Source organism: Oncorhynchus nerka, linkage group LG14 (genome assembly GCF_034236695.1).
Source record: "Oncorhynchus nerka isolate Pitt River linkage group LG14, Oner_Uvic_2.0, whole genome shotgun sequence".
NCBI lineage: Eukaryota > Metazoa > Chordata > Actinopteri > Salmoniformes > Salmonidae > Oncorhynchus > Oncorhynchus nerka.
In genome coordinates, this window is record NC_088409.1 from 101,439,554 (window position 1) to 101,463,210 (window position 23,657).

The 23,657-nt window shown below is 45.2% G+C and overlaps 1 protein-coding gene across 1 annotated transcript in view; it reads right to left on the reverse strand.

The window, feature by feature from the left end:
* cdon (cell adhesion associated, oncogene regulated) overlaps nucleotides 1-23,657 on the reverse strand; it is a 195,967-nt gene that overhangs the window by 3,930 nt on the left and 168,380 nt on the right. Inside the window, 4 exon segments of the mRNA XM_065000648.1 lie at nucleotides 10,902-10,981; nucleotides 11,355-11,632; nucleotides 13,977-14,168; nucleotides 16,811-16,919. Coding sequence (XP_064856720.1) covers nucleotides 10,902-10,981; nucleotides 11,355-11,632; nucleotides 13,977-14,168; nucleotides 16,811-16,919 — 659 coding nt within the window.

A 23,657-nucleotide genomic window follows, 5' to 3' on the forward strand; every position in this document is an offset into this window, starting at 1 on the left:
CTTCCTGCCCCTTCCCCATCTCCTCTCTCTCTCTTCCTGCCCCTTCCCCCTCTCTTTCTTTCTTCCTGCCCCTTCCCCCTCTCCTCTCTCTCTCTTCCTGCCCCTTCCCCATCTCCTCTCTCTCTCTTCCTGCCCCTTCCCCATCTCCTCTCTCTCTCTTCCTGCCCCTTCCCCATCTCCTCTCTCTCTCTTCCTGGCCCTTCCCCCTCTCCTCTCTCTCTCTTCCTGCCCCTTCCCCCCTCCTCTCTCTCTCTTCCTGGCCCTTCCCCCTCTCCTCTCTCTCTCTTCCTGCCCCTTCCCCCTCTCCTCTCTCTCTCTTCCTGCCCCTTCCCCATCTCCTCTCTCTCTCTTCCTGCCCCTTCCCCCTCTCCCCTCTCTCTGGGTTTCCTCATCATTTCCCAGGTGGCCTTTACTCTAGTGTGTGATAGCTGTGATCACAGAGAAACAGCAGAGCAGAGGTAAAACAACGCAGCCACTGCCAGCTAGCCTACCTCAGCAGTACTGTATCATTTTTAATCATTTTAGTCAATAAGATTCTTGCTACGTAAGCTCAACTTTCTGAACATTCGAGACGTGTAGTCCACTTGTCATTCCAATCTCCTTTGCATTAGCGTAGCCTCTTCTGTAGCCTGTCAACTATGTGTCTGTCTATCCCTGTTCTCTCCTCTCTGCACAGACCATACAAACGCTCCACACCGCGTGGCCGCGGCCACCCTAATCTGGTGGTCCCAGCGCGCACGACCCACGTGGAGTTCCAGGTCTCCGGTAGCCTCTGGAACTGCCGATCTGCGGCCAACAAGGCAGAGTTCATCTCAGCCTATGCCTCCCTCCAGTCCCTCGACTTCTTGGCACTGACGGAAACATGGATCACCACAGATAACACTGCTACTCCTACTGCTCTCTCTTCGTCCACCCACGTGTTCTCGCACACCCGAGAGCTTCTGGTCAGCGGGGTGGTGGCACCGGGATCCTCATCTCTCCCAAGTGGTAATTCTCTCTTTCTCCCCTTACCCATCTCTCTATCGCCTCCTTTGAATTCCATGCTGTCACAGTTACCAGCCCTTTCAAGCTTAACATCCTATCATTTATCGCCCTCCAGGTTCCCTCGGAGAGTTCATCAATGAGCTTGATGCCTTGATAAGCTCCTTTCCTGAGGACGGCTCACCTCTCACAGTTCTGGGCGACTTTAACCTCCCCACGTCTACCTTTGACTCATTCCTCTCTGCCTCCTTCTTTCCACTCCTCTCCTCTTTTGACCTCTCCCTCTCACCTTCCCCCCCTACTCACAAGGCAGGCAATACGCTCGACCTCATCTTTACTAGATGCTGTTCTTCCACTAACCTCATTGCAACTCCCCTCCAAGTCTCCGACCACTACCTTGTATCCTTTTCCCTCTCGCTCTCATCCAACACTTCCCACACTGCCCCTACTCGGATGGTATCACGCAGTCCCAACCTTCGCTCTCTCTCCCCCGCTACTCTCTCCTCTTCCATCCTATCATCTCTTCCCTCTGCTCAAACCTTCTCCAACCTATCTCCTGATTCTGCCTCCTCAACCCTCCTCTCCTCCCTTTCTGCATCCTTTGACTCTCTATGTCCCCTATCCTCCAGGCCGGCTCGGTCCTCCCCTCCCGCTCCGTGGCTCGACGACTCATTGCGAGCTCACAGAACAGGGCTCCGGGCAGCCGAGGCGGAAATGGAGGAAAACTCGCCTCCCTGCGGACCTGGCATCCTTTCACTCCCTCCTCTCTACATTTTCCTCTTCTGTCGCTGCTGCTAAAGCCACTTTCTACCACTCTAAATTCCAAGCATCTGCCTCTAACCCTAGGAAGCTCTTTGCCACCTTCTCCTCCCTCCTGAATCCCCCCCCCCTCCTCCTCCCTCTCTGCAGATGACTTCGTCAACCATTTTGAAAAGAAGGTCGACGACATCCGATCCTCGTTTGCTAAGTCAAACGACACCGCTGGTTCTGCTTACACTGCCCTACCCTGTGCTCTGACCTCTTTCTCCCCTCTCTCTCCAGATGAAATCTCGCGTTTTGTGACGGCCGGCCGTCCGCCCAACAACCTGCCCGCTTGACCCTATCCCCTCCTCTCTTCTCCAGACCATTTCCGGAGACCTTCTCCCTTACCTCACCTCGCTCATCAACTCATCCCTGACCGCTGGCTACGTCCCTTCCGTCTTCAAGAGAGCGAGAGTTGCACCCCTTCTGAAAAAACCTACACTCGATCCCTCCGATGTCAACAACCACAGACCAGTATCCCTTCTTTCTTTTCTCTCCAAAACCCTTGAACGTGCCGTCCTTGGCCAGCTCTCCCGCTATCTCTCTCAGAATGACCTTCTTCATCCAAATCAGTCAGGTTTCAAGACTAGTCATTCAACTGAGACTGCTCTTCTCTGTATCACGGAGGCGCTCCGCACTACTAAAGCTAACTCTCTCTCCTCTGCTCTCATCCTTCTAGACCTATCGGCTGCCTTCGATACTGTGAACCATCAGATCCTCCTCTCCACCCTCTCCGAGTTGGGCATCTCCGGCGCGGCCCACGCTTGGATTGCGTCCTACCTGACAGGTCGCTCCTACCAGGTGGCGTGGCGAGAATCCGTCTCCTCACCACGTGCTCTCACCACTGGTGTCCCCCAGGGCTCTGTTCTAGGCCCTCTCCTATTCTCGCTATACACCAAGTCACTTGGCTCTGTCATAACCTCACATGGTCTCTCCTATCATTGCTATGCAGACGACACACAATTAATCTTCTCCTTTCCCCCTTCTGATGACCAGGTGGCGAATCGCATCTCTGCATGTCTGGCAGACATATCAGTGTGGATGACGGATCACCACCTCAAGCTGAACCTCGGCAAGACGGAGCTGCTCTTCCTCCCGGGAAGGACTGCCCGTTCCATGATCTCGCCATCACGGTTGACAACTCCACTGTGTCCTCCTCCCAGAGCGCTAAGAACCTTGGCGTGATCCTGGACAACACCCTGTCGTTCTCAACTAACATCAAGGCGGTGGCCCGTTCCTGTAGGTTTATGCTCTACAACATCCGCAGAGTACGACCCTGCCTCACACAGGAAGCGGCGCAGGTCCTAATCCAGGCACTTGTCATCTCCCGTCTGGATTACTGCAACTCGCTGTTGGCTGGGCTCCCTGCCTGTGCCATTAAACCCCTACAACTCATCCAGGACGCCGCAGCCCGTCTGGTGTTCAACCTTCCCAAGTTCTCTCACGTCACCCCGCTCCTCCGCTCTCTCCACTGGCTTCCAGTTGAAGCTCGCATCCGCTACAAGACCATGGTGCTTGCCTACGGAGCTGTGAGGGGAACGGCACCTCAGTACCTCCAGGCTCTGATCAGGCCCTACACCCAAACAAGGGCACTGCGTTCATCCACCTCTGGCCTGCTCGCCTCCCTACCACTGAGGAAGTACAGTTCCCGCTCAGCCCAGTCAAAACTGTTCGCTGCTCTGGCCCCCCAATGGTGGAACAAACTCCCTCACGACGCCAGGACAGCGGAGTCAATCACCACCTTCCGGAGACACCTGAAACCCCACCTCTTTAAGGAATACCTAGGATAGGATAAAGTAATCCTTCTCACCCCCCCCTTAAAATATTTAGATGCACTATTGTAAAGTGGCTGCTCCACTGGATGTCATAAGGTGAATGCACCAATTTGTAAGTCGCTCTGGATAAGAGCGTCTGCTAAATGACTTAAATGTAATGTAAATGTAAAATGTAAATAACACAGTGCTCATTAACTCTGCTGGTTGGCTGTTACTGGCTGGCTGTGTGGCTGGTTGTTACTGACTGGCTGGCTGCTATTGGCTGGCTGAATGGGTGTTACTGGCTGGCTGTGTGGCTGGTTGTTACTGACTGGCTGGCTGCTATTGGCTGGCTGAATGGGTGTTACTGGGTGGCTGGCTGACTGTTACTGGCTGGCTGGCTGGCTGACTGTTACTGGCTGGCTGGCTGGCTTCTGCTGCCACCTGCATTGCTTGCTGTTTGGGGTTTTAGGCTGGGTTTCTGTACAGCACTTTGAGATATCAGCTGATGTACGAAGGGCTATATAAATACATTTGATTTGATTTGATGGCTGGTTGACTGTTACTGGCTGGTGGCTGGCTTCTACTGGCTGGTTGACTGTTACTGGCTGGTGGCTGATTGGTACTGGCTGACTGGCTGTTACTGGCTGGCTGTTACTGGCTGGCAGGCTGACTGGGTGGCTGGCTGGCTGTTACTGGCTGACTGGCAGGCTGACTGAGAATACCATCCCCACAGTGAACCAAGGTGGTGGCAGCATCATGCTGTGGGGATGTTTTTAATTGGCAGGGACTGAGAAACTGGTCAGAATTGAATGAATGATGGATGGTGCTAAATACAGGGAAATTCTTGAGGGAAACTGCTCCAGTCTTCCAGAGATTTGAGACTGGGACGGAGGTTCACCTTCCAGCAGGACAATGGCCCTAAGCATACTGCTAAAGCAACACTCGAGTGGTTTAAGGGGAAATATTTAAATGTCTTGGACTGGCCTAGTCAAAGCCCAGACCTCAATCCATTTGAGAATCTGTGGCATGACTTAAAGATTGTTGTACACCAGCGGAACCCATCCAACTTGAAGGAGCTGGAGCAGTTTTGTCTTGAATGATGGGCAGAAATCCCAGTGGCTGGAAGTGCCAAGCTCATAGAGACATACCCCAAGAGACTTGCAACTGTAATTGCTGCAAAAGGTGACTCTACAAGTATTGACTTTGCGGGGGTGAATAGTTATGCACGCTCAAGTTTTCAGTTTTTTTTGTCTTATTTCTTGTTTGTTTCAATGTGGTAGGATTGTTGTGTAAATCAAATGATACCAACAATTTTAATTCCAGGTTATAAGGCAATAAAATAGGAAAAATGCCAGGAGGGGGTGAATACTTTTGCAAGCCACTGTAGATATACATATATCTTTTTATATATATTTCCTTTATTACCCTCCACCCTTACCAAATTAGAGTCAACTAGTGAACAACAACAATTAGTAACAATTAGGCTTATATATGCTATATTCATTTTATAGACACAGTATATTTTACAACAGTTGTATTTTGTTAGTTTTTACTCCTGTCCTTCCTCTAACCTCAACTTCTCCCATCTATTTCTTTCACAAATGTTCTGAACCTACATACATTTTATAGACCCCATATGTTTTACATTATCCTGTTGTTTTTAATCCCACCCTTCAGCTCCATTTAACCCCTCCCATATCTGACCACCATCCAATCCCACCCTTCAGCTCCATTCAGCCCCTCCCATCTCTCAACACCATCCAGTCCCACCCTTCAGCTCCATTCAACCCCTCCCATCTATCTCTCAACACCATCCAGTCCCTCCAGCTCCATTCAACCCCTCCCATCTCTCTCAACACCATCCAGTCCCACCCTTCAGCTCCATTCAACCCCTCCCATCTCTCTCAACATCATCCAGTCCCACCCTTCAGCTCCATTCAACTCCTCCCCATCTCTCAACACCATCCAGTCCCACCCTTCAGCTCCCCATTCTCTCAACACCATCCAGTCCCCCCTTCAGCCATTCTATCATCTATCTCTTAACACCATCCAGTCCCACCCTCCAGGCTCCAGCTCATCATTAACACCATCCAGTCCCCCTCCAGGCTCCATCATCTGAACACCATCCAGTCCCACCCTTCAGCTCCATTCAACCCCTCCCATTCAACCCCTCCCATCTCCATTCAACACCATCCAGTCATCATCCAGTCCACACCCTTCAGCTCCATTCAACCCCTCCCATCTATCTCTCAACACCATCCAGTCCCACCCTTCAGCTCCATTCAACCCCTCCATCTCTGAACACCATCTCTCAGCCCCATTCCCCTCCCCTCTATCTCTGAACACCATCCAGTCCCACCCTTCAGCTCCATTCAACCCCTCCCATCTCTCAACACCATCCAGTCCCACCCTTCAGCCCCATTCAACCCCTCCCATATATCTCTGAACACAATCAATATTGAATTTCTATTTGTCATATATTTTTCAACTGCGCTGTGATGTTTTATAAAAGTATTGCAGAGTTAGCTCCAGGTTAATATCACCCAGTAGTGCTATCTGCAGGGTTAGGTTAATGTTACCCAGTATTGCTATCTGCAGAGTTAGGTTAATGTTACCCAGTATTGCTATCTGCAGAGTTAGCTCCAGGTTAATGTCACCCAGTAGTGCTATCTGCAGAGTTAGCTCCAGGTTAATGTCACCCAGTAGTGCTATCTGCAGAGTTAGCTCCAGGTTAATGTCACCCAGTAGTGCTATCTGCAGAGTTAGCTCCAGGTTAATGTCACCCAGTAGTGCTATCTGCAGAGTTAGCTCCAGGTTAATGTCACCCAGTATTGCTATCTGCAGAGTTAGCTCCAGGTTAATGTCACCCAGTAGTGCTATCTGCAGAGTTAGCTCCAGGTTAATGTCACCCAGTACTTCTATCTGCAGGGTTAGCTCCAGGTTAATGTCACCCAGTATTGCTATCTGCAGAGTTAGCTCCAGGTTAATGTCACCCAGTATTGCTATCTGCAGAGTTACCTTCAGGTAAATGTTGCAATTCTTCAGGCATTCCTGGACCTGCGACCAAAAACAAGCTTCATATGGACAGTACCAAAACAAACAATCTAATGATTCTGTGTCTTCCCAGGAACATCTGCAGAGCTGGGAAGGTTGTGTCCACAAAATAAATAGCATTCTATTGGTTGCAAGAATTTTGTATAATCATTTAAATAGAAAACGTTTTGCATATCAGTTCATAAACCATGTGCCATGGAATCGGTATGTCAAAAATCTGTTCCCAAATATTCTGCAATCTATATGGCACAGCTGTCATTTTGTTTGTGGTATACTTATTTTTATTTTGACAATTTTCTTTAATCAATTTTGGTCTATCATGCAAGGCTCACAGACAATTTCCTACATTTTCCCCCTTCCATTTTCCTCTTCCATCTTTGTGGTTGCAATTGGTTGGTTGTAATTTTGGGCAGAGCAGACATTTACACATATTTCTGTTAGCTGTGTGACATAACTCCACCAGTCCTATTTTTGATATCACTTACAAAAAAATTTCATTTAAAAAAAAAAAAAAAATGTACTAGTATATTAGAGTTTTTTTCGGATTAAATTGAAACCAACTTTCTATTGTTTTAAAAATAGCGATATTTGAGAGATGATTTCCTTCTCAAATAACTTAACGTGAGAGGTTGTAATCTGAATAAAGGGGAAAAGGCTTCTTGAACATGGGGTGAGACATTCTTATTCATTTACTAGAGAACCCGTTTGGATTTAAGTATAACTTTTGTATGACTGCCTTTAGTGAGAGGTCTAACGTTTTAATAATTTAATAATTTCAGCCCTCTGAATTCATATGCCAACAAATAAAATATACAAATAAAATAAAATATACAAATAAAATGTTATATTTTCTGCTGATATAATACAATAAAAAAACGAGTTGCTAGGCAACGCCATAAGCAAATATTGCAATATGACTAAAGAGTTAATCAGGGAGATTTCTCCACAAATTGACAGGTATTTTCCTTTCCATGGTAGCAAGAGATTATCTATTTTTGCTAACTTTCTATTAAAATGTATTGTAATGAGATTGTATCTTTCTTTCAGTATCTGAATACTGAGAATGTCCACTTTATCATCAGACCATTTTATTGGTAAACTAACTAAACGGTAATGTAAAAGTTGTATTTTTTTGTGATCCAATATGTAATATAGTACATTTATCATAATTTGGTTGTAATCCATAGAGGTTAGAACAAGTATCTAGATCATCGGTGAGGCTGTGGAGGGATCCAAATTGTGGTTTAGAGATAAAAGGCTCTTGATATTTGGTGGATCTGATTTTAATAGCTAAGTTTTCGATGGCCTTAATAAATAGATATGCCGATAGTGGACAACCTTGTTTTACTCCCCTTGACAGTTTAAAACTTTCTGAGAAGTAGCCATTATTTGCTATTTTACACCTAGGGTTAGTGTACATAACCCATTGTATATATATTTTTTTTTTCAAATTTAAATATTCCAGGGATTTATATATAAAGCCTTTTCAAAGTCAACTGGATCTTTCTTCAATAATCCTCCAGTTCTTTTTGTTTTTCCTCTAAGGTGCAGTTTTTATATTTTATTATTTTATTTTATTTTTTATATAACTGTACTGTTAGACCTTCAATTCCCTTTGTTAATATGGACTCTTTTGATCTAAATTTCTTTAGTTTTTAGAGCTGTGTATTGAATTTCATGGCCTCCAAAGCCACGTTTAAAAGTGTCCCATGCGATAATGGGATCTGCTGTACCGATGTTATGTTGGATAGAAGTCCGTTATAAATGATTCTGTCCCAGTTAAAAAACAAGTTTTCATTGAATAGGCTTTGATTAAATTCCCAATATCATCACCCTCGTGGAAGTTCAGTAAGAGTAATGTATGTGTTAATAATGTGATGGTCCTCATTCTGTCCCCTGTCAACACCTTTTACACTGTTGCTGCCAGAGAGAATGACATAATAAAGAAGTCAAGACGACTAGCTTGATTGAGCCTCCATGTATATCTCACTAGGTCAGGATATTAAACCTCCTCCATGTATATCTCACTAGGTCAGGATATTAAACCTCCTCCATGTATATCTCACTAGGTCAGGATATTAAACCTCCTCCATGTATATCTCACTAGGTCAGGATATTAAACCTCTTCCATGTATATCTCACTAGGTCAGGATATTAAACCTCCTCCATGTATATCTCACTAGGTCAGGATATTAAACCTCCTCTCACATGATATTAAACCTCCTCCATGTATATCTCACTAGGTCAGGATATTAAACCTATATCTCACTAGGTCAGGATATTAAACCTCCTCCATGTATATCTCACTAGGTCAGGATATTAAACCTCCTCCATGTATATCTCACTAGGTCAGGATATTAAACCTCCTCCATGTATATCTCACTAGGTCAGGATATTAAACCTCCTCCATGTATATCTCACTAGGTCAGGATATTAAACCTCCTCCATGTATATCTCACTAGGTCAGGGTATTCAACCTCCATATATCCAAGTTATTATATTTGATTATTTATTAAATATATTTTCAAAGAAGCTTGGATCATCATTATTTAGTCCAGGATATTAAACCTCCTCCATGTATATCTCACTAGGTCAGGATATTAAATCCAAATCTGTTCATTATTCATTAAAATCATCACCTTTTTTTATTTGGGTCAGGATATTAAACCTCCCCAGTCCTTTCTACACACATCCCTAGATCTACAGAAGCATTTACTTACTTATATATATATATTTATATTATATATAATGGAAAACAAAACAGTTAAAGGTTTGGAAACACCTACTCATTCAAGGGGTTTTCTTTATTTTTACTATTTTATTGTGGAATAATAGTGAAGACATCACAAACTATGAAAAAACACTTCTGGAATCATCTTGTTGTAACCAGAAAAGTGTTAAACAAATCTAAATATATTTTATATTTGAGATTCTACAAATGAGCTTTTAGTGAAGACATCAAACTATGAAATAACAAGTGTTAAACAAATCAATTTGAGGTAATCACCTGGAATGCATTTCAATTAACAGGTGTGCCTTGTTAAATGTTCATTTGTGGAATTGCTTTCCTTCTCAATGCGTCTGAGCCAATCAGTTGTGTTGTGACAAGGTAGGGTTGGTATACAGAAGATAGCCCTATTTGGTAAAATACCAAAGTCCATATTATGGCAAAGGAAGACCTAGAGTTACCTCTGCTGCAGAGGAGAAGTTCATTAGAGTTACCAGCCTCAGAAATTGCAGCCCAAATAAATGCTTCACAGAGTTCATGTAACAGACACATCTCAACATCAACTGTTCAGAGGAGACTGTGTGAATCAGGCCTTCATGGTCAAATTGCTGCAAAGAAAACACAAGCAATGGACATTAGACCAGTGGAAATCTGTCCTTTGGTCTGATGAGTCCAAATTTGAGATTTTGTCTTTGTGAGATGCAGAGTAGATGAACGGATGATCTCTGCATGGGTGGTTCCCACCATGAAGCATGGAGGAGGAGGTGCTTTGCTGGTGAAAATAGTGAAAATAGTAAAAATAAAGAAAACCCTTGAATGAGTAGGTATGTCCAAACTTTTTACCATGTGTGGAGGGGAATGGGAGAGGAGACGAGAGGTATTAGGAGAGGAGAGAGAGGAGAGGAGAGGAGAGGAGGAGAGGTAGAGGGCAGGGGAGGAGAGAGGAGAGATTTTTTATTAATTTTTTACCTTTATTTTACTAGGCAAGTCAGTTAAGAACAAATTCTTATTTTCAATGACGGCCTAGGACCAGTGGGTTAACTGCCTGTTCAGGGGCAGAACGACAGATTTGTACCTTGTCAGCTCGGGGGATTCGATCTTACAACCTTTCAGGTTACTAGTTCAACGTTCTAACCACTAGGCTACCCTGCCGCCCCAGATAGAGGAGAGGAGAGAGGAGTGGAGAGGAGAGGAGAGGAGTGGAGAGGAGTGGAGAGGAGAGGAGAGGAGAGGAGGAGTGGAGAGGAGTGGAGAGAGAGGAGAGGAGAGGAGGAGAGGAGTGGAGAGGAGTGGAGGAGAGGAGTGGAGAGGAGAGGAGAGGAGTGGAGAGGGAGAGGAGTGGAGAGGAGAGGAGAGGAGAGGGAGGAGTGGAGAGGAGTGGAGAGGAGAGGAGAGGAGAGGAGAGGAGAGGAGAGGAGAGGAGAGGAGAGGAGAGGAGAGGAGAGGAGAGGAGAGGAGAGGAGAGGAGAGGAGAGGAGAGGAGAGGAGGTGTACTGTATGGGGAGTGTGTATATGTAAAAGACTGAAGCACCAGCTAAACAAATAAAAACCTAAGAAGCTCTGGTTGGTTCACTCATTACCTGTTGTTGTTGCAGAAGTTCTGGCAACTCATACAGTCAGACGGGTCAGTCTGGGGCAGGGCTGTGTACACACCTTCACCCTGGAACACACAGAGACAAGAGAGACAATGTTCTAACTGGTCTCAATATGGACCTGTCTGTCTGTCTGTCTGTCTGTCTGTCTGTCTGTCTGTCTGTCTGTCTGTCTGTCTGTCTGTCTGTCTGTCTGTCTGTCTGTCTGTCCCTCTGTCTGTCTGTCTGTCTGTCTGTCTGTCTGTCTGTCTGTCTGTCTGTCTGTCTGTCTGTCTGTCTGTCTGTCTGTCTGTCTGTCTGTCTGTCTGTCTGTCTGTCTGTCTGTCTGTCTGTCTGTCTGTCTGTCTGTCTGTCTGTCTGTCTGTCTGTCTGTCTGTCTGTCTGTCTGTCTGTCTGTCTGTCTGTCTGTCCCTCTGTCCGTCCGTCCGTCTGCTAACTCACATTGTGGTGGTGGTGAGGGACAGAGTGCTCATACTCCATGGTGCTGTGTGGTAAGGAGGCATCGTGGCTGTGTGATGGGTACCCAGCAGACCCATTACGCAGCGCCAGGCCGTTAGGCAGCTTGTGGTGCAGGTGGTGGCAGCCCTGGGGTAGACCGCTGTGCCCGTAGCCCCCGTGGACCCCACCGTTGATCCGGCTGCTACCAGGCAGGGTGGGGTACTCTAGAACATGGCCGTTCATCTCCGCAGGCTGGTAGAGGTAGCCTGGGGGGTCGTACTCTGGAGGGAGGGAGGGTGGGAGGGAGAGAGAGAGAGAGGGCGGGAGGGAGGGAGGGAGGAGGGAGAGAGGTGAGGGAGGGAGAGAGAGGTGAGGAGGGAGAGAGAGAGAGAGGAGAGAGGGTGGGAGAGAGAGAGAGAGAGAGAGAGAGGGCGGGAGGGAGGGAGGGAGAGAGGTGAGGGAGGGAGAGAGAGAGAGTGAGAGAGGGTGGGAGTGAGAGTGAGAGGGCGGGATGGAGGGAGGGAGAGAGAGAGAGGGTGGGAGGGAGAGAGGTGAGGGAGGGAGAGAGAGAGGTGAGGGAGGGAGAGAGAGAGGTGAGGGAGGGGAGAGAGGTGAGGGAGGGAGAGAGAGAGAGAGGTGAGGGAGGGAGGGAGGGAGGGAGGGAGGGAGGGAGGGAGGGAGGGAGGGAGGGAGGGAGGGAGGGAGGGAGGGAGGGAGGGAGGGAGGGAGGGAGAGAGAGGTGAGGGAGAGAGAGAGAGAGGTGAGGGAGGGAGAGAGCAGACACAGACAAAGAGCAAATGAAAGGGAGAAGACGGTTAGAAAAGTAAGCCCCGAGCCAACAGCTCCTACTAGCTGCCAGAAGCTGCCACCATCTTGGCCTGTGATAATAATGTTACTGACATATGGAGGAGTGGAACTAGCAGTGACCACCAATAGTCATTTAATACATCAATGAGTTAAACCTCAATTTCACCCCTGGCCATATGGTTGTTGTCCTGCCAGTCTCTTGGGTTGCCAATGTTAATAAGACCATATGGATACTGTGTGGTCAGTTACTCATCGACAGGCACCTCTCTGGGTTGGCCTTGCAGATGTTCAACTATTGTTCAAAGGAAACTCTCACACACGGTGTTGTTTCTATTCCTACGTCCTTACTGTCCTAACTGTCTGTCTTTACTGTCTGTCCTTACTGTCTGTCCTTACTGTCCTTACTGTCTGTCTGTCCTTACTGTCCTTACTGTCTGTCCTTACTGTCTGTCCTTACTGTCTGTCTGTCCTTACTGTCTGTCCTTACTGTCTGTCTGTCCTTACTGTCCTTACTGTCTGTCCTTACTGTCTGTCCTTACTGTCTGTCTGTCCTTACTGTCTGTCCTTACTGTCCTTACTGTCTGTCCTTACTGCCCTTACTGTCTGTCCTTACTGTCTGTCTGTCCTTACTGTCTGTCCTTACTGTCCTTACTGTCTGTCCTTACTGTCTGTCTGTCCTTACTGTCCTTACTGTCTGTCCTTACTGTCCTTACTGTCTGTCCTTACTGTCCTTACTGTCCTTACTGTCCTTACTGTCTGTCCTTACTGTCTGTCTGTCCTTACTGTCTGTCCTTACTGTCTGTCTGTCCTTACTGTCTGTCCTTACTGTCTGTCTGTCCTTACTGTCTGTCCTTACTGTCCTTACTGTCTGTCCTTACTGTCTGTCCTTACTGTCCGCCCGCCCGCCCACCTGTCTGTCTGTCTGTCTGTCTCCCAGTAAACCAGAAACATTCCCAGAAAATAAAGTAGTGTTTTGATATGCAGAAACATTAGGATGTAGGGTTCTGTCTCGGGTCAGGGGTTAGGCTACAGGGCTTAGGGAAGAGGGGTTAGGGTACAGGAGTTAGGGTACAGGGGTTAGGGTACAGGGCTTAGGGAAAAGGGGTTAGGCTACAGGGGTTAGGGAAGAGGGGTTAGGGTACAGGGGTTAGGGTACAGGGCTTAGGGAAGAGGGGTTAGGCTACAGGGCTTAGGGATGAGGGATTAGGGTACAGGGTTTAGGGAAGAGGGGTTAGGCTACAGGGCTTAGGGAAGAGAGGTTAGGGTACAGGGCTTAGGGAAGAGGGGTTAGGCTACAGGGCTTAGGGAAGAGGGGTTAGGGTACAGGGGTTAGGGTCTAGGGAATATGGTTTGGGGGTTAGGGTACAGGGGTTAGGGTACAGAGGTTAAGGTCTAGGGGTTAGGGTCTAGGGTACAGGGGTTAGGGTCTAGGGGTTAGGGTCTAGGGGTTAGGGTACAGGGCTTAGGGAAGAGGGGTTAGGGTACAGGAGTTAGGGTACAGGGGTTAGGGTACAGGGGTTAGGGTCTAGGGAATATGGTTTGGGGGTTAGGGTACAGGGGTTAGGGTACAGAGGTTAAGGTCTAGGGGTTAGGGTCTAGGGTACAGGGGTTAGGGTCTAGGGGTTAGGGTACAGGGGTTAGGGTCTAGGGTCTAGGGGTTAGGTTCTAGGGGTTAGGGTACAGGGGTTAGGGTACAGAGGTTAAGGTCTAGGGGTTAGGGTCTTGGGGTTAGGGTACAGAGGTTAGGGTCTAGGGGTTAGGGTCTAGGGCTTAGGGGTTAGGGTACAGGGGTTAGGGTCTAGGGGTTAGGGTTCTCACTGTGCATGGTATTCTGCTGACGGTTCCTCCACAGACACATGGTGATGAAGACGAGTAAGATGAGGACCATGACCCCTAGAACACAGCCCACGATCAGGTACAGCAGGCCCCCGGGCGGGGTGGGGGTGTCTGGGGGGTAGGGTCCCGGTGGGGTGATGGGGTGCTGGCTGGGGACCCCTGGGGGCTGCCGCGCTGTGTGGGGGGAAGAGGGCTTTAGTTTACTGATCCCTCTCTCAATAGTCTTCTCTCAACTAGTACTAGTATGTTTAGCCAGCAGTCTTCTCTCAACTAGTACTAGTATGTTTACCCAGCAGTCTTCTCTCAACTAGTACTAGTAAACAGTGTGAAACCCAGCAGTTTTCTCTCAACTAGTACTAGTATGTTTACACAGCAGTCTTCTCTCAACTAGTACTAGTATGTTTACCCAGCAGTCCTCTCTCAACTAGTACTAGTATGTTTACCCAGCAGTCTTCTCTCAACTAGTACTAGTATGTTTACCCAGCAGTCCTCTCTCAACTAGTACTAGTATGTTTACCCAGCAGTCCTCTCTCAACTAGTACTAGTATGTTTACCCAGCAGTCTTCTCTCAACTAGTACTAGTATGTTTACCCAGCAGTCTTCTCTCAACTAGTACTAGTAAACAGTGTGAAACCCAGCAGTCCTCTCTCAACTAGTACTAGTATGTTTACCCAGCAGTCCTCTCTCAACTAGTACTAGTATGTTTACCCAGCAGTCCTCTCTCAACTAGTACTAGTATGTTTACCCAGCAGTCTTCTCTCAACTAGTACTAGTATGTTTACCCAGCACTCTTCTCTCAACTAGTACTAGTGTTTACCCAGCAGTCCTCTCTCAACTAGTACTAGTATGTTTACCCAGCAGTCTTCTCTCACATTTAAATTTTTACATTTAAGTCATTTAGCAGACGCTCTTATCCAGAGCGACTTACAAATTGGTGCTTTCACCTTATGACATCCAGTGGAACAGCCACTTTACAACAGTGCATCTAAATCTTTTAAGGGGGGGGGTGAGAAGGATTACTTTATCCTATCCTAGGTATTCCTTAAAGAGGTGGGGTTTCAGGTGTCTCCGGAAGGTGGTGATTGACTCCGCTGTCCTGGCGTCGTGAGGGAGTTTGTTCCACCATTGGGGGGCCAGAGCAGCGAACAGTTTTGACTGGGCTGAGCGGGAACTGTACTTCCTCAGTGGTAGGGAGGCGAGCAGGCCAGAGGTGGATGAACGCAGTGCCCTTGTTTGGGTGTAGGGCCTGATCAGAGCCTGGAGGTACTGAGGTGCCGTTCCCCTCACAGCTCCGTAGGCAAGCACCATGGTCTTGTAGCGGATGCGAGCTTCAACTGGAAGCCAGTGGAGAGAGCGGAGGAGCGGGGTGACGTGAGAGAACTTGGGAAGGTTGAACACCAGACGGGCTGCGGCGTCCTGGATGAGTTGTAGGGGTTTAATGGCACAGGCAGGGAGCCCAGCCAACAGCGAGTTGCAGTAATCCAGACGGGAGATGACAAGTGCCTGGATTAGGACCTGCGCCGCTTCCTGTGTGAGGCAGGGTCGTACTCTGCGGATGTTGTAGAGCATGAACCTACAGGAACGGGCCACCGCCTTGATGTTAGTTGAGAACGACAGGGTGTTGTCCAGGATCACGCCAAGGTTCTTAGCGCTCTGGGAGGAGGACACGATGGAGTTGTCAACCGTGATGGCGAGATCATGGAACGGGCAGTCCTTCCCCGGGAGGAAGAGCAACTAGTACTAGTATGTTTACCCAGCAGTATTCTCTCAACTAGTACTAGTAAACAGTGTGAAACCCAGCAGTCTTCTCTCAACTAGTACTAATATGTTTACCCAGCAGTCTCTTCTCTCAACCAGTACTAATATGTTTACCCAGCAGTCTTCTCTCAACTAGTACTAGTATGTTTACCCAGCAGCACAGTTCTATATATTGTTACATTGTGTTCTATAAAACCTTAATATTGTTACATTGTGTTCTATAAAACATTAATATTGTTACATTGTGTTCTATAAAACATTAATATTGTTACATTGTGTTCTATAAAACATTAATATTGTTACATTGTGTTCTATAAAACATATATATTGTTACATTGTGTTCTATAAAACATTAATATTGTTACATTGTGTTCTATAAAACATATATATTGTTACATTGTGTTCTATAAAACATTAATATTGTTACATTGTGTTCTATAAAACATTAATATTGTTACATTGTGTTCTATAAAACATTAATATTGTTACATTGTGTTCTATAAACATTAATATTGTTACATTGTGTTCTATAAAACATTCATATTGTTACATTGTGTTCTATAAAACATTAATATTGTTACATTGTGTTCTATAAACATTAATATTGTTACATTGTGTTCTATAAAACATTCATATTGTTACATTGTGTTCTATAAAACATTAATATTGTTACATTGTGTTCTATAAAACATTAATATTGTTACATTGTGTTCTATAAAACATTCATATTGTTACATTGTGTTCTATAAAACATTAATATTGTTACATTGTGTTTATAAAAACATTATATTGTTATTGTGTTCTATAAAACATTAATATTGTTACATTGTGTTCTATAAAACATTAATATTGTTACATTGTGTTCTATAAAACATTAATATTGTTACATTGTGTTCTATAAACATTAATATTGTTACATTGTGTTCATTAATATTGTTATAAAACATTAATATTGTTACATTGTGTTCTATAAAACATTAATATTGTTACATTGTGTCTATAAAACATTAAATTGTTACATTGTGTGTGTGTGTGTGTGTTGGGGGGTCCAGTTCTACCTTTGGTCTCACAGATCAACATTAATATTGTTACTCTCTCCCCATCGTTGAAACACTGCATCTTGATGTCATAGGATGTCTCTGGCTAAAGCTGACCTATCAGGTGCCACTGTTTCGGATAAAAGAAAGATAGAGAGAAAGTGAAATAGAGAGAGGGAGAAGACATTAGAGAGACAGAGACAGAGAGAGACAGAGAGATAAAAGAGAGAGAGACAGAGAGAGAGACAGACAGAGAGAGAGAGAGAAACAGCATCTTGAAGAGAGAGAGAGAGAGGCAGAGATAAAGAGAGAAAGTGAGAGAGAGAGAGAAGAGACAGAGAGAGAGAGAGACAGAGAGAGAGAGAATGTGAGAGAGAGAGAGTTCTAGAAGAGAGAGAGAAAGTGAGAGAGAGAGAGAGGCAGAAAACACAGAGAGAGAGAGAGAGTTCTATAGAGAAGAGAGAGAGAGGCAGAGAGTCATAGAGAAGAGAGAAAGAGAGAGAGAGAGAGAGGCAAAGAGAGACACAGAGAGAGAGAGAAAGTGAGAGAGAGAGAGAGAGACAGAGAGAGAGAGAGAAAGAGAGAGAGAGAGAGAGAGAGAGAGGCAGAGAGAGACACAGAGAGAGCGAAAGTGAGAGAGAGAGAGAGAGAGACAGAGAGAGAGAGAGAAAGTGAGAGAGAGAGAGAGAGAGGCAGAGAGAGACACAGAGAGAGAGAGAGAAAGTGAGAGAGAGAGAGAGAGACAGAGAGAGACAGAGAGACATAAATATGGGTTGTATTTACAATGGTGTTTGTTCTTCACTGGTTGCATTTTTCTCGTGGCAACAGGTCACAAAAGAAAAATCTTGCTGCTGTGATGGAACATTGGTATTTCACCCAATAGATATGGGAGTTTATCAAAATTGGATTTGTTTTCAAATTCTTTGTGGGTCGGTGTAATCTGAGGGAAATATGTCTCTCTAATATGGTCATACGTTTGGCAGGAGGTTAGGAAGTGCAGCTCAGTTTCCACCTCATTTTGTGGGCAGTGAGCACATAGCCTGTCTTCTCTTAAAACATTAATGGTATTACATTTTTCTATACCCTTTATTTAACTAGGCAAGACAGTTAAGAACAAATTCTTATCTACAATGTCGGCCTAGGAACAGTGGGTTAACTGGTCTAGGAACAGTGGGTTAACTGGTCTAGGAACAGTGGGTTAACTGGCCTAGGAACAGTGGGTTAACTGGTCTAGGAACAGTGGGTTAACTGGTCTAGGAACAGTGGGTTAACTGGTCTAGGAACAGTGGGTTAACTGGTCTAGGAACAGTGGGTTAACTGGTCTAGGAACAGTGGGTTAACTGGTCTAGGAACAGTGGATAATGAGGGACATCACTACACTACATAATGAGGGACATCACTACACTACATAATGAGGGACATCACAACACTACATAATGAGGGACATCACTACACTACATAATGAGGGACATCACTACACTACATAATGAGGGACATCACTACACTACATAATGAGGGACATCACTACACTACATAATGAGGGACATCACAACACTACATAATGAGGGACAACACTACACTACATAATGAGGGACATCACTACACTACATAATGAGGGGCATCACATCACAACACTACATAATGAGGGACAACACAACACTACATAATGAGGGACATCACTACACTACATAATGAGGGGCATCACATCACAACACTACATAATGAGGGACATCACAACACTACATAATGAGGGACAACACAACACTACATAATGAGGGACATCACAACACTACATAATGAGGGACATCACAACACTACATAATGAGGGACAACACTACATAATGAGGGACATCACTACACTACATAATGAGGGGCATCACATCACAACACTACATAATGAGGGACAACACAACACTACATAATGAGGGACACCACTACACTACATAATGAGGGACATCACAACACTACATAATGAGGGACATCACTACACTACACTACATAATGAGGGACATCACAACACAACATAATGAGGGACACCACTACACTACATAATGAGGGACACCACAACACTACATAATGAGGGACATCACAACACTACATAATGAGAGACATCACAACACTACATAATGAGGGACAACACTACACTACATAATGAGGTACATCACTACACTACATAATGAGGGACATCACTACACTACATAATGAGGGACACCACTACACTACATAATGAGGGACATCACAACACTACATAATGAGGTACATCACAACACTACATAATGAGGGACAACACAACACTACATAATGAGGGACATCACAACACTACATAATGAGGGACAACACAACACTACATAATGAGGGACATCACAACACTACATAATGAGGGACATCACAACACTACATAATGAGGGACAACACTACATAATGAGGGACATCACTACACTACATAATGAGGGGCATCACATCACAACACTACATAATGAGGACAGTGGGTTACACTACATAATGAGGGACAACACAACACTACATAATGAGGGACATCACAACACTACATAATGAGGGACATCACTACACTACATAATGAGGGACAACACAACACTACACTACATAATGAGGGACAACACTACACTACATAATGAGGGACATCACAACACTACATAATGAGAGACATCACAACACTACATAATGAGGGACAACACTACACTACATAATGAGGTACATCACTACACTACATAATGAGGGACATCACTACACTACATAATGAGGGACACCACTACACTACATAATGAGGGACATCACAACACTACATAATGAGGTACATCACAACACTACATAATGAGGGACAACACAACACTACATAATGAGAGACATCACAACACTACATAATGAGAGACATCACAACACTACATAATGAGGGACATCACAACACTACATAATGAGGGACATCACTACACTACATAATGAGGGACATCACTACACTACATAATGAGGGACAACACAACACTACATAATGAGAGACATCACAACACTACATAATGAGGGACATCACAACACTACATAATGAGGGACATCACTACACTACATAATGAGGGACATCACTACACTACATAATGAGGGACAACACAACACTACATAATGAGGGACATCACTACACTACATAATGAGGGACATCACTACACTACATAATGAGGGACATCACTACACTACATAATGAGGGACATCACTACACTACATAATGAGGGACAACACAACACTACATAATGAGGGGCACCACAACACTACATAATGAGGGACATCACAACACTACATAATGAGGGACATCACAACACTACATAATGAGGGACAACACTACATAATGAGGGACACCACTACACTACATAATGAGGGACAACACTACACTACATAATGAGGGACATCACTACACTACATAATGAGGGACAACACTACACTACATAATGAGGGACATCACTACACTACATAATGAGGGACATCACAACACTACATAATGAGGGACATCACAACACTACATAATGAGAGACATCACAACACTACATAATGAGGGACAACACAACACTACATAATGAGGGGCATCACTACACTACATAATGAGGGTCAACACATCACAACACTACATAATGAGGTACATCACAACACTACATAATGAGGGACATCACAACACTACATAATGAGGGACACCACAACACTACATAATGAGGGACATCACTACACTACATAATGAGGGACATCACAACACTACATAATGAGGGACATCACAACACTACATAATGAGGGACATAATGAGGACACCACAAGACAGTTAACCTTTATTTAATGAGGGACCAGATCACCTTTATTTAAATGAGGGACATCACTACATTTAACCATAATGAGATCACCATTTAACCAGGTAGGCCAGATCACTTTATTTAATGAGGGACATCACCTTTATTTAACCAGGGACATCACCTTCATTTAACCAGGTAGACATCACAACACTTTAACCAGGGACATCACCTTCATTTAACCAGGTAGACCAGATCACCTTCATTTAACCAGGTAGACCAGATCACCTTCATTTAATGAGGGAGTTGAGAACAGTTCTCATTTAGAAGGGACCTGGCCAAGATGAACAAATGCAGGACACAAACAACAACACACAGTTACATGAGTAAACAACAACTACAGAGTTAATGAGTAAACAACAACACAGAGTTACACATGGAATAAACAACAACACAGAGTTACACATGGAGTAAACAACAACACAGAGTTACATAATGGGTAAACACAACACAGAGTTAACATGGAATAAACAAACATACAGTCAATAATGAGGAACAAAACAAAACAAAGTCTATATAAGTGAGTGCAGATTAGGTCAAATAATGGGAGTTAACAATAATGCCATGGTGGTGACATAATTACAATATACAATAATGAGGGACATCTCTTGAGACAGGTCTACTACATAATGAGGGACTTTCTCAATACACTACATAATGAGGTACACACAAAACTACATTTTGGGATGTCACAGTAGGTCACAACACCACACTCTCTGTTCAGGGCTTTCTCACAACAGTAGTCCCATGAGGAGCAGACAGTTGCTTCACTCCAGACAACTCCTTAATGACAGGGACTGTTAGTTCTGGCCCTGCTCCAGCATTACCCCCCTCCACCTAGTGCCCTGTAATCAGAGGGGACATTGTCTGTTCCAGGGAAATGCTCCGTTTTATTTCTCACTACAGTAACTGAGGACTACAACTGAATGCTGAGAAATGAGTGCTAGACTACAGGATTACTAAAATGAGGGACAAGTGCAGTACACTACAGTTAATCCTGTGTAATGGACATCACTACACTACATAATGAGAGACAGTACAACACTACATAATGACTGCTGGACACCACTGGAAGTCTTCCATAATGAGGGACAACACAACACTACATAATGACTGGGCTCCACAAACTGGAAGTCTTCTGACTAGCTTGGAGAGACAGTACACGTACGTAATGAGGGACCCACTACTGCTCCACCAAACTGGAAGTCTTCCGACAGCTTGGAGAGACAGTACATAATGAGGGACATCACTACACTCCACCATAACTGGAGGGACATCACTTGGAGACTCAACACTACATACCGTACATCATAAGAGACATCACAACACTACATAACTGGAAGTCTTCTGACTAGCTTGGAGAGACACACCATAATGAGGGCCCTCACTACACTACACCAAACTGGAAGTCACTGACACTGGAGAGACAGTAATGAGGGCCATCACAACACTCCACCAAATGAGGACTAGCTTGGACAGTCACTACCATAATGAGGGACCCTCACTGCTGCTCCACCAAACTGGAAGGGACAGCTTGGAGAACACTACCATAATGAGGACCCTCACAACTGCTCCACAAACTGGAAGGACAGCTTGGAGAGACACTACATAATGAGGGACTGCTGCTCCACAAACAGTCTTCTGATAGCTTGAGGGACATCACGTACCTACATAATGACTGGGACTCCACAAACTGGAAGTCTTCTGACTAGCTTGGAGAGACAGTACACTACATAATGCTGGACATCAAACTGGAAGTCTTCTGACTAGCTTGGAGGGACAACCTACATAATGAAGAGCCCTCACTACACTACATAATGGGGTCTTCACTAGCTTGGAGAGACACTACGTGCCGTATCGAAGGGCCCTCACATCACTCCACAAACTGGAAGTCTTCTACTAGCTTGAGGGACAGTACACTACATAATGAGGGAGCCCTCACTGCTGCTCCATAATGGAAGTCTTCCACTAGCTTGGAGGACTACACGTACATAATGAGGACATCACTACACTCCACAAATGAGGGACTTCCACTAGCACTACATAATGCCGGGGAGCCCTCACTGCTGCATAATGAGGGACAGTCACAACACTAGCTTGGAGAGTCAGACACACTACGAAGAGCCCTCACAACTGCTACAAATGGAAGTCTTCCACTAACTTGGACAACACAACCGTGCCATAATGAGAGCCATCACAACACTCCACCAAACTGGGGTCTTCTGACTAGCTTGGACTACATAATGAGGGACCCTCACTGCTGCTCCACATAACTGGAAGTCTTCCGACTAGCTTGGACAGTCAGTACACTACATAATGAGAGACCTCACTGCACTCACAAACTGGAAGTCTTCCGACTAGCTTGGAGAGACACTACGTAATGAGGGACACCACAACACTACAAACTGAGTCTTCCGACACTGGAGAGACAGTAATCGATTGGGACACTCACTGCTGCTCCACAAACTGAAGTCTTCTGACTACTTGGACAGACAGTACCATAATGAAGAGACATCACTGCACTCCACCAAATGGAAGTCTTCTGACTAGCTTGGAGATACAGTACCGTACATAATGAGGGCCTTCACAACTGCTCCACCAAACTGGAAGTCTTCCGACTACTTGGACAACATTACACTTCATAATGAGCCTTCACTGGACACCAAACTGGAACTTCACTACATTGAGGGACAACACAACACTAGATAATGACTGCTGCTCCACCAAACTGGAAGTCTTCTGACTACTTGAGAGACATCACCGTATCAAGACCTACTGCTGGGACATCAAACACTTACATAGCTTGAGGGACAGTCACAACACTACATAATGACTGCTGGACAACACAACTTCTGACTAATGAGAGACATCACTACACTACATAATGAGGACACACTGCTCCACATAACTGAGGGACTTCCACTACTTGGAGAGACACTACATAATGAGAGACCTCACTACTGCTCCACAAACTGGAAGTCTTCTGACTAGCTTGGACAACACTACATAATGAGGGACCCTCACTGCTG